The sequence below is a fragment of the Chiloscyllium plagiosum genome, chromosome 9, assembly GCF_004010195.1.
Source record: "Chiloscyllium plagiosum isolate BGI_BamShark_2017 chromosome 9, ASM401019v2, whole genome shotgun sequence".
Lineage (NCBI taxonomy): Eukaryota > Metazoa > Chordata > Chondrichthyes > Orectolobiformes > Hemiscylliidae > Chiloscyllium > Chiloscyllium plagiosum.
Genome location: NC_057718.1, coordinates 9654344 through 9666553, shown reverse-complemented (window position 1 = coordinate 9666553; position 12210 = coordinate 9654344). Strand labels below are relative to the sequence as shown.

The 12210-nt window shown below is 41.8% G+C and overlaps 1 protein-coding gene across 6 annotated transcripts in view; it reads right to left on the bottom strand.

Annotated features, from left to right (window-relative positions):
• Nucleotides 1-12210, bottom strand: part of reps1 (RALBP1 associated Eps domain containing 1) — a 72676-nt gene that overhangs the window by 40400 nt on the left and 20066 nt on the right. For all 6 annotated transcript variants that reach the window (XM_043695343.1, XM_043695346.1, XM_043695348.1 and 3 more), the window contains exons 2-5: nucleotides 9429-9628; nucleotides 8685-8775; nucleotides 4459-4583; nucleotides 3499-3661 (exon numbers count right to left, since the gene is read on the bottom strand). In XM_043695343.1, the coding sequence (XP_043551278.1) occupies nucleotides 3499-3661; nucleotides 4459-4583; nucleotides 8685-8775; nucleotides 9429-9566 (517 nt within the window). In that variant the 5' untranslated portion in view covers nucleotides 9567-9628. The remainder of the gene's footprint in view (nucleotides 1-3498; nucleotides 3662-4458; nucleotides 4584-8684; nucleotides 8776-9428; nucleotides 9629-12210) is intronic.

The following is a 12210-nucleotide window of genomic DNA, read 5'->3' as shown; positions in this document are numbered from 1 at the left end:
AACCCAATCTAGTCCCACCTGCCAGCACCTGGCCCATATCCCTCCAAACCCTTCCTATTCACATACCCATCCAAATGCCTTTTAAATCTTGCAATCGTACTAGCCTCCATCAAATCCTCTGGCAGCTCTTTTCAAAAACGTACCAACCTCTGTGTGAAAAAGTTGACCCTTAGGTCTCATATCTTTCCCCTCTCACCCTAAATCTATGCCCTCTAGTTCTAGACTTGCCCAACCCAGGGAAAAGACCTTGTCTATTTATCCTATCCATGCCCCTCATGATTTTATAAACGTCTATAAGGTCACCCCTCAGCCTCCAACGCTCCAGCCTATTCAACCTCTCCCTATAGCTCAAATCCTCCAAAGCTGGCAACATCCTTGTAAATCTTTTCTGAACCCTTTCAAATCTATCAACATCTTTCCGATAGGGAGAAGACCAGAATTGCACACAATATTCCAATGGTGACCTTACCAATGTTCTGTACAGCCGCAACATGACTCCCAACTCCTGTACTCAATACTCTGACCAATAAAGGAAAGCATACCAAACGCCTTCTTCACTATCCTGTTTACCAGCGACTCTACTTTCAAGGAACTATGAACCTGCGCTCCAAGGTCTCTTTGTTCAGCAACACTCCCTAGGACCTTAGCAGAACTTATACACTTAATGGTAAGATTTGCTTTCCCAAAATGCACCACCTCATTTATCTAAATTAAACTCCATCTGCCACTCTACAGCCCATTGGCCCATCTGATAAAGATCCCGTTGTAACCTGAGGTAACTTTCTTTGTTGTCTGCCACACCTCCAATTTTGGTGTCATCTGCAAATTTACTAACCATACCTCTTAAGTTCACATCAAATCATTTACATAACGACCAAAAGCACCGATCCTTTGGCACTCCACTGGTCACTGGCTTCCAGTCTGAAAAACAACCCACCACCACCACCACCTGTATTCTACCTTTGAGCCAGTTCTGTATCCAAATGGCTAGTTCTCCCTGTATTCCGAGAGATCTAACGTTGCTAATCAGTCTCCCATGGGGAACCTTGTCGAATGCTTTACTGAAGTCCATACAGATCAGGTCCACCGCTCTGCCCTCATCAATCCTCTTTGTTACTTTTTCAAAAAACTCAATCAAGTTTGTGAGACATGATTTCCCATGCACAAGGCCATGTTGACCATCCTGAATCAGTCCTTGCCTTTCCAAATACATGTACATCCTGTCCCTCAGGATTCCCTCCAATCACTTGCTCACCACCAACGTCAGGCTCACTGGTTTATAGTTCCCTGGCTTGTCCTTACCACCTTTCGTAAATAGCGGCACCATTTTAGCAACCTCCAGTCTTCCAGCACCTCACCTGTGACTATCGATGATACAAATATCTAGCAAGGGGCCCAGCAATCACTTCCCTAGCTTCCCACAGAGCTCTTGAGTACACCTGATCAGGTCCAAGGGATTTATCCACTTATGTGTTTCAAGACATCCAGCATTACCTCCTCTATAATATGGATATTTTTCAAGATGTCACCATCTATTTCCTTACATTCTATATCTTTTATGTCCTTTTTCACAGTAAATACTGATGCAAAATACTAGTTTTGTATTTCCCCCATCTCCATGCAAAGGCCGCCTTGCTGATCTTTGAGAGGCCCTATTCTCTCCCTAGTTGCCCTTTTGTCCTTAATGTATTTGTGTAAACCCTTTGGATTCTCCTTAACCCTATTTGCCAACACTATCTCATGTCCCCTTTTGGCCGTCCTGATTTCTCTCTTAAGTATACTCCTACTGCCTTTATGTTCTAAGGATTCACTCGATCTATATTGTCTATACCGGACATATGCTTTCTTCGTTTTCTTAACCACACCCTTAATTTCTTTAGTCATCCAGCATTCCCTATACCTACCAGCCTTTCCTTTCACCCGAACAGGAATATACTCTCTCTGGATTCTCGTTATCTCATTTCTGAAGGCTTCCCATTTTCCAGCTGTCCCTTTACCTGCGAATATCTGCATGCAATCAGCTTTTGAAAGTTCTTGCCTAATACCTTCAAAATTAGCCTTCCTCCAATTTAGAACTTCAACGGTTAGAGCTGATCTATCCTTTTCATCACTATTTTAAAACTAATAGAATTATGGGTCGCTGGTTCCAAAGTGCTCCCCCCTCTGACATCTCAGTCGCCTGCCCTGCCTTTTTTCCCCCAAGAGTAGGCCTAGTTTCGCACCTTCTCTCATAGATACATCCACATACTATATCAGAAAATTTTCTTTTACACACTTAAATTTCTCTCCATCTAAACCCTTAATACTATGGCAGTCCCTGTCTATGTTTGGAAAGTTAAAATCCCGGACCATAACCACCCTATTATTCTTACAGATAACTGAAATCTCTTCACAAACTTGTTTCTCAATTTCCCTCTGACTATTAGGGGGTCTATAATACAATCCCAATAAGGTGATCATCCCTTTCTTATTTCTCAGTTCCACCCAAATAATTTCCCTGGATGTATTTCCAGGAATATCCTTCAGTACAGTTGTAATGCTATCCCTTATCAAAAATGTCACTTCCCCCTCCTGTCTTGCCTCCCTTTCTATGCTTCCAGAGGCATTTGTATCCTGGAACATTAAGCTGCCAGTCCTGTCCACCCCTGAGCCATGTTTCTGTAATTGCCATGATATCCCAGTCCCATGTTCCTAACCGTGTCCTGAGTTAACTTGCTTTCCCTCTTAGGCCTCTTGCATTGAAATACATGCTGTTTAATTTATCAGTCCTATCTTGTTCTCTGCTTTGCTCCTCCCTGTCCTGAATGTTTGACTCGCTTCTTTTCTCAACTGTATCAGTCTCAGATTGATCTCTCTCCTCACCATCTCCCTGGGTCCCACCCATCCACCTTACTAATTTAAATCCTCCTGAGCAGCTCTAGCAAAATCTCCCTGTCAGTATATTAGTCCTCTTCCAATTCAAGTGCAATCCGTCCTTCTTGTATAGATCACTTCTACCACAGAAGAGATTCTAATGATCCAAAAATGTGAATCCTTCTCCCATACACCAGCTTCTCAGCCATGCATTCATCTGCTCTATCCTCCTATTCCTATCCTCACTAGCTCGCAGCACTGGGAGTAATCCAGATATTACTACTCGAGGACCTCCTTTTTAAAATTCCTATCTAACTTTCATTATTCTCCCTTCAGAATCTCATCCTTTTCCCTTCGTATGTCGCTGGTTCCAATGTGTAGAATGACACTGGGCCCTCTTCCCCCTTGAGAACATTCTGTACCCTCTGAGACATCCTTGATCCTGGCACTAGGAAGGCAACACACCATTCTGATTTTTTAGCTCCTGATAAATTTCCAAGGTAAATCCAAAGAAAGAAGTCAAAGGCACGCTAAGTATTTTAAAAAAAAAAGTTTAAAAGTGCCATTTCACCTCTAACACAGGGATCACAATTAGTTCAGTAAGAATTTGCAAAGACTGGACACTGGATCTAATTGCAAACATACCTGGAATAAAACCGTTCAAATCGGGCTGAATATTTTTAAACTGATTAATATAATATTGTCTCTGCTCATCTGTAATCTTCCAAGGATCATCATAACCACTGGATTGCCTACGAATTTCCATGGCATTTGTAGCAGATGCCACAGTCCTCACCGTCGTGTGTTCCTTCAAAACCACCATAAGACAAACATTATTTTAAAACAAATCAAAACACACAGGATGACACTAGAGTTTAATTAGCCATACTGATGAGGTAGCTTAAGTGAAACAAGAATATGACTCATCGATCTGTCCCAACAAGTCAGAAGTTACCTTTTCACTTTTTCTTGTGTGCATAATTTAATTTCCAGCATAAATGTTAAAGATCTAAAGAGATTCAGTACTTTTATTGGGGGTTTTAAAAGAAAGGCCTTCAACTTGTTAAGACAGCTCAAATTACAAATGGAGGAAACCCAAATTAATGCCCTATTTGCACAGTGACCAAAAGTACCTGTGGCTGCAAATCTCCATGCTTCCTTTATAATGAACAGATCAATTTAAAAAATAGCATCATGGTAACTCCAGACACAATTTTCAGCATTCTCCTGAGAAAGTGACTGCTGCGATTTTCCTGACAGTGACAATCAAGATGACTAATTTTAATTAATTTAAAACAATAAGAGATAAATAAAAAGTGTCTGCAAAACTGACAAAAAAAATCAGTTTGTATTGCTTTAACACAGGCTTCATTCAGATTTAAATGGGAAAGTGTCAGCCATCTTTATATTATGGAATTTCTTAAGCGAGTGTTTGGTTCTTCAATTAAAACAACAGGAGCTACCACAAATCACTTCTTCCCCCTCATCTGTTCCCATCTATTTTGTTCTCAAAGTGCCCTGATGCCCAAAATCAGTACAATTTTGATTTTGATAAAAAAAACAGTTCAGAGAGTAAAACAAATTGCCTCACCATATTCTGCTTACCTGAATAGAAGCTGGATGCACTGCAGGAAGTGTGCTGCTAGGTGGAGTGTCAGTGAAACTCACCCAGTTCTCTTGGTTAGGGGGAGGAGAGTGGGCAGGCCACATCCCATCACCAGCAGCAGACCCTGTAACACAATAAGAATAAAACCATCAACACAAAGAAATGATAGTTAAAAAATAGGACAGTCCATCATAAGGAGGGATTTCAAAGTGTGCAAGTGGCATACAAGATCCTGAGGAGTCTTGAAGTTACATTGTATATGCAAAAGGTATTTCCTTTCTAAATTAAGGGTCACTGTTTCAAGATAAGGCTCACCCAGTTAAGACCGAGATCCTGTGAAACCTTTTTCTCTCAGAGGAATGTGAACTGTTCGAACTCCCTTCATTAAAGGGCAGTAAAAAAAAAATTCAAAATCTGTTTTTAAAGGCAAAGGTAAGTGGATTCTTGATCAGCAAGGGGGTGCAAGGTGAACATGGATAAGGGGAAATGTACAGTTTTCAAAAGAGTTGAATGGTGGAGCAGGTTTGATGGGCTGAGTGGCCTCCATATTACTAGTTTGTGAGGTTGTATGACAAAGACAGAAGAGAAGCAGTAAGCTAGGCATGACAAGAAGCTGCATAGAATCGGTAAAGAGCAAAATACACTGGGAACTTAAGACTTCTTGTGATGTGGCGGTAGTGTCCCTACCTCTGGAATAGGAAGCCTGGGTTCAAGTCCTAATTGCTCGCAGTATGAAATAGCAATTGTGAGCAGGTTGATTAAAAAAAACAACACTGGGAACTTATCGAATGCAGTCTGATATCATTTCCATGAATCACACAATACATTTACTTATGTCACACAAACCAAGCAAGCACCTTTTCAATAAATGCAATCAGCGTTATGATTAACAGTTTCAAACTATTTAAGGCCACCGGATTTTGGCTTTCACTAACCACACTGTAGTCAGCAAAAATTCCCGAATCCATTGCAACAGACATATTAAGTCAGTGTTGCTGCTGCCGACATAAACAGATGTCAGATAGTCTAACAGCACAGAATAAAAATATTCAGAATGAAACCTAGATTTTGGGATCCTTCAATGGATACAGGCACCAGATCAAGGTGATATTTAGCTACACAGGATTAGATTAGGAGAAGGTGCAGAGAAGATTCACCAGGATGTTGCCTCGGATGCAAAGTCTCAGTTAGGCTGTGTTTGCTTTCCGTGGATTAGAGGAGGCTCAGGGGGATCTGATTGAGATATACAATGTATGCTAACAGCTGATTTCCAAATCAGCGGGATTGTTGCTAGAAGTGTCAAGGATGGGAGACACTAAACTCATGTTTGTCAACAACATTTTTTTGGGTGACCTCTGCTGGAAGGATGCAGATATGCAAGAACATTGACAGCTCAGTTACAATGCTATTTCACAACAAACTGCTAACATTCATTATCTGATTTCTGCTGAAAAAATGGCCAATTAGTGAGATGGGGAGGCCTTCCAGCATCCCAGCTCCAACTGACTCTTCAGGAAGGTTGGGGAGTGAGGAACAAAATTAAACTTTCAATAAAAGGCAAGTAATTTCTAAAGAAAGAAAAAAAAAGTCAGTGTGACACTGGATTAATCCTGTCAATTTAGCAATAAATGGACAACTTATTGAAATTGGAGATCAGCCAAGTGTATGGGCAGCACGGTGGCTCAGTGGTTATCACTGCTGCCTCACAGCACCAGGATCCCAGGTTCGATTCCAGCCTCGGGTGACTGTCTGTGTGGAGTTTGCACATTCTCCCGGTGTCTGCGTGGGTTTCCTCCGGGTGCTCCGGTTTCCTCCCACAGTCTAAAGATGTGCAGTCAGGTGAACTGGCCATTCTAAATTGCCCATAGTGTTAGGTGCATAAGTCAGATGATAATGGGTCTGGGTGGGTTACTCTTCAGAGGGTCGGTGTGGACGTAATAGGCCGAAGGGCCTGTTTCCACACTCTAGGGAATCTAATCACTAATCTTTTAGTTTCCTGTCATATCAACAAAAATTGAATAAGCCAAGAGAGAATTTGAATCCCACTAAGGGAGACCGAGATATTCCAACTGACCATGATAAAACTACCCACCTCCATTCTTGTTTAAAGCCTTCATTGACAATAACATCTGCACCTAGCTCACGGCAAACCCAAAGTGATGCTTGCTAACAGAATTAGGGAACTGGCAGTTTTGTGATTATGCAAATCAATTACAGACCCCCTTTGATAAACAACAAAATTATGGGGATGTTGATATGACAAACAAAGCATCTCTGTCCACTTGTGATCAGAATAAATTTAATCAATAGGGAACAGGTTTCTTCTGAATTTCCAAGTGATGAGAAAACTGAATTTAGCACATAAATAGTTGAAGGGATGAGGTAAGCAGATGAGGGGAAAGGAATAGAACAATGTCCAAATCAGAATTTGCTCCTTGCTTCACATTTTGAATTACCTACCGATTTGTGGAGATTGTAGGTGACTGACTTGCAAATAGTGACTAATTATTCTTAAAAAGGTACCGTCATTTTTTTTTAAAACACTTTTTTAATCTGAGATTTTTTAAAAATTCTTCTACTGAAGGTTTAGAAATCCACTAATGTCTACATGAACTAAGTTAAGTTGCAAGTAATACTAAAGTTCATTATAAATATAGACACGTTAGCAGACAGTTAAGGGAGGGAATGGCAACAAAGCAATATAAAGAAAGCAAAGAAACTTAAAGAAAACTAGAATGCTGAAATGTATGATATCATTCTTAAGGTGCTCAGTGGATTTGACTTCTCAGCTCAAATTACAAAACAACATTGTCATTTGGAGTGGCATTCTCCAGCCTTAGTGTGCAGAAACATTAGAAGCATATGCCCACCCACATCCATGGGAAGTAGCTAGACATTTGCACGGTTTACTGCCCAAATCTACAGATTCTATAATTTGTTACCCATTAGTTAACCACTGCTCGAGAGCCAGCTGTGCTCTTCCAAAGGAATAATGTGGAGGACATTAACCATATGATAAACGAGGCCTTGCAAAACCCAGATCTCATCCTTTACACCGACGGATCCTCTTCTCTGAAGAAGGGTACAAGGAAAGCCGGATGGGCTGTCACCGCACTGCATACCGTCATGGCATCAGGAAGCCTACACCATCCCCCCCACCAGAGCATCGGCAGTGCAAGCAGAATTAAGAGCTCTGACGGAAGCCTGCAGATTAGCAGAGGATCAGTCTGCCAATATTTATATGGACTCCCTATGTTTTTGGGGTTGCCCACAACTATGGATACAGGGTGGATTCCTAACGGCTGCAGGAACAGACATCAGAAATGGGAAGGAAGTCAAGGGCTTGCTGGAAGCTCTCCAACTGCCTAAAGAAGTGGCCATGTTGAAGTGCAAAGCCCACACTAAAGATAACATCATGGAAGCCCAAGATAATGCACTGGCAGGTCAGGCAGCCAAAACAGCTGCATCCAAGCAGTCCTGCCAAGAGCCTCAAGCGCACACCTGCCAGCTTGACATTGGGACTGCAAATCAAAATCTGCAAACAATGCAGAATGAATGTTCCCAGGGAGAGGAATGAGAATAGATCAAAACTGGACATAGGCTATGCAAGGATGCAGTTTGGAGACATCAGCAATCAAATCGATCAGTCACACCCAGAATCTTGCCATACCTAGCACAACAAATTCATGCATGGGGACATTCGGGGCCTGAACAAATGACAGCCCAGTTCCAGCACAGCTGGGAGGGACAAGGATTAAAACAATATGCCCAAGCGGTGGTGAACCGCTGCCTCACTTGCCAGAATAACAACCCCAGAACAAAAGTGCAAGTTCCCCAACTGACTTACAGCACTTGCCAGTGGATTAGATTAGATTCCCTACAGTGTGGAAACAGGCCCTTTGGCCCAACATGTCCACACAGACCATCCGAAGAATAACCCTCATTATTTGTCATTCTCACGCTGTCAAGGCTATTCAGACATCCTGGTAATTATGGACAAATTTTCCAGGTGGGTGGAAGCTGTCCCCACTGTGTAAGTCACAGCCAATCATAGAGCCATAGTACTGTGTAAGGACTATATAGCCCAGTGGGGGTTACACCTGATGAAGGAGCAGTGCTCTAAAAGTTAATACTTCCAAATAAACCTGTTGGGCTATAATCTGGTGTTGTGTGATTTTTATCTACTTCCAGAGGAAGCCCAGTCCATGCTAGAATCATGTAGTACCTCCACTTGGATGCTGCTTGCTGTGTTTCCTCCAAGCAACTGGTGAAGTTGGTGGTGATTGGTGAGGAGATATAACTGGGGATGTAGAATCCTAAGAGAGGGGAAGAGGAATGGGGATGAAATCAAATAAATAAATCAGCGGCGTCACATACAAAGAAACCTTTGCAGATATTAAGCTGTCTTAATCTTTGTTTTTATACACATCTCTAGTTTTATACAAAGGAATGGCATTGAAAACCTGGGCTCCTGTTCACAAAACAATGCAAGTTTAATTGTAAATGCCAATTCCACTCTTTTGTCCAAAGAGAAAGGACTAACAGAAGTGAACTTGAATGGCGTTGAAAAGTAAGACATGCTACTGAAGCTCTTAATTACGCACTCATTTGGAAAATTGCAAGAAAACCACATTTTAAATGATTTCAACAATTTTTACTCAGAGTAAAGAATGCTGACAGGTTGGCAAGACATGACTTGCAATATTCAAAATCTGTATGGTCAGTTTTCTATAAGATGATAGTTGCGTTCTTGTGCAAACCCGCATTATACAAAAATCAATTTAGAAACAGTGCTTAAAGTTTGGTACTGTAATTGCATGACAACCAACACATGTTTTAAAAGTTTGCACTGTAGAAACAGCATCCCTATTTTGTCAAGTGGGTTACAGCAAATTCGCATTGACAAACTGTGCGTTGTTAACAGAACGACCTGTACTACCGTGAAGTGAATTCTCCGGATTCACAGTACCTGGCGTTCTGCTGCTGCCACACGTTGCCCTATCACATCATGAGGCACACTTGTGGAGACCTTTTTGACTTGCGTCCTGCTGGGAGGTGGGGGGATGACGCTGGTATATGTACCCTGGCTGTCAGGATCAGAATACATAGATGCGTGCCTCAGCTGCAACTCCTTCTCAGAAATGATGGATTTAGGTAAAGGATTCTTCACTGTTAGGGGGACAAAATGATAAAGTGAGAATAATAGTCAGGATGGATAAAAATACTATATGAATTTTATTTGCAACAGCCGGACATAACATTTTAAAAGGTTGTATCTTGCTGTCATTAGTTTACCTATATATTGTAGGCTATACAATTTTCTAATCAGTGTTCAGATATGTTATTACATATCTCTGGAGCACTTGGGGCTTAAAGTGGGTATACTGGCTCAGAGATAGGGACACTACCACTCCCCCCAGTGTCTCTCTACACCATTTAAATGCTTAGCATCTAGATTCAGCAATGAACTAATGAAATTGCCCATCATTCTCGCTACTCCTTTCAATTTATTTACCCCTTTAGTCCTTTATAACCATGCCTAAGCAATTTAGTCAAAAGGTCATACTGCCACTCCAAACTGACAGATGCTGCAATGGCTAAAAAAATAAAAACACCCAGAGGATTCAGAACAAAATGAAGGGTCTAGTCAGATTTAGAATTGATATTTTATTTGGTAACTAATAAGTCACTAGGTTCTGGATTAGTGGTGCTGGAAGAGCACAGCAGTTCAGGCAGCATTCGAGGAGCAGTAAAATCGCGTTTCGGGCAAAAGCCCTTCATTTGACTTTTGCCCGAAACGTCGATTTTACTGCTCCTCGGATGCTGCCTGAACTGCTGTGCTCTTCCAGCACCACTAATCCAGAATCTGGTTTCCAGCATCTGCAGTCATTGTTTTTACCACATAAGTCACTAGGTCACCAGCCCATGTGAATTCCTGGAATATGCAATTAATTTAACAGCATCAGGTTCCAGCCCTGAACTGGTCCACACACACCAAAATTCTTCTTCATACAATACCAAATATAAAATTGATGGATTCAACACCAGAGGGACAAATTGGATTACTTCCGTGCCTACATTTGTACGAGGTTGACATAATATAATGACTAAAACAGATTTGGCCTTTGACCAATAGCATTTACTCAATATCAAATCACATCCTGGATTTCAGTCTGGTGATCAGCTCCGACGGTCTGCAGACTTAAAACCATTTCAAATGGAATTGTTAGTGGAAGGCGTTCAGGTGAGAAGCTTGCTTCACAAGACTGAAGACTATGAGTCAAGGTAGGTGCACTGGCAGAGTGAGAGAAGTTGTAGAAGGTGGGTTGGGAACTTACCAGGTACATCAGAGGTTAGAGAAACAATCCACTTCCTGACCCACCAACATCACATACCTCAAGGACTCAGCACTCCTTTCCTTCTTTCAATACAAAATTTCCCTAAACTCAGCTCTATGGCTGTGTATGCAAAGACTCCTATAACCAAGGCAAATGACCTCATTAAATACTTAAATGATCAACCCAGCGACTGCAGATTAGATGTCAGCCCATCATCCTGCCTCAGTTAAGGCAGGAAGTGGTTGACAGGTTTGGTTCCTGTCTGGATTAGGTTCTAGCATGAAACTCAGACGTTAGAGAGTTAGGATTCAGAGCTGAAAATGTGCTGCTGGAAAAGCGCAGCAGGTCAGGCAGCATCCAATGAGCAGGCGAATCGACTTTTCGGGCATGAGCCCTTCTTCAGGAATCTTCAGATTCCTGCCAGAAATGTCGATTCTCCTGCTCCTTGGATGCTGCCTGACCTGCTGGGCTTTTCCAGCAACACATTTTCAGCTCTGATCTCCAGTCCTCACTTTCTCCCAGTCAGAATTCAGCCCAAAGTCTAGAAAAGGCTATCCAGTCCACCAGAATAAAAAGCCAGAAGTTTTCTCACAAACATGCCTCAAACTATGCAGAAAGACTGATAAAGATCACAATTGGTCCCAGGGGTCACATGGCCTTTCATTTAGGAGTCAAGAACTGATTCCAAGATTCGGCAACTCTATTCAAACTTTCCAAATGAGGCAACTTGCCAAGTTTTGTCTGCTTGCTAGCATGCCAGGTATGGGTGCAGGCATTGGAATCAACATGGTCATGCTCCATTCCACAATTCTCTTAGCAAGCAACCAAGGTGCAGAACATGAAGCATTTCATAAAGACCTTTCTAATACAAGGCTAAATGGTAACCATACTTGAGAGCAAAGAGAAAAATCCATTTGGGGCAGGCTGAGGTTAAATGAGATGAACCTGGATACTAGGGAAAGAATGTAAAAATTGAGGAGTTAAACAGGAACCTACTACCTTCAAAGTTTCTGATTCATATTGACACAGTTACCATTACTGCAAGGCACGTCAATGTTTGCATGGATCTCTTATGGAGAGTTACAGTTCTACCAAACAAAAAAAAGTGTATCTTAAATGGGCCATGGTTGGTATTGCAAATAGTGTTTAAAGTGTTGTGTGAATTAGAATTTCTGAATTCACATTTTCCTCCGGTACAATTGTTGATAACTGTATCAGTATTGCCTCGTTCTCCAGAGGAGTTTGAACAGTTCATTCACCACACCAACACCTTCCATCCTGACCTAAAATTCCCCAAGTGCATCTCCGACACTTCCTTCCCCTTCCTGGGGCTCTCGGCAACAACTGACATTTACTGCAAACCTACAGACTCCCACAGCTACCTTATCTACGGTCCTTCCTCTATCCCTCTCT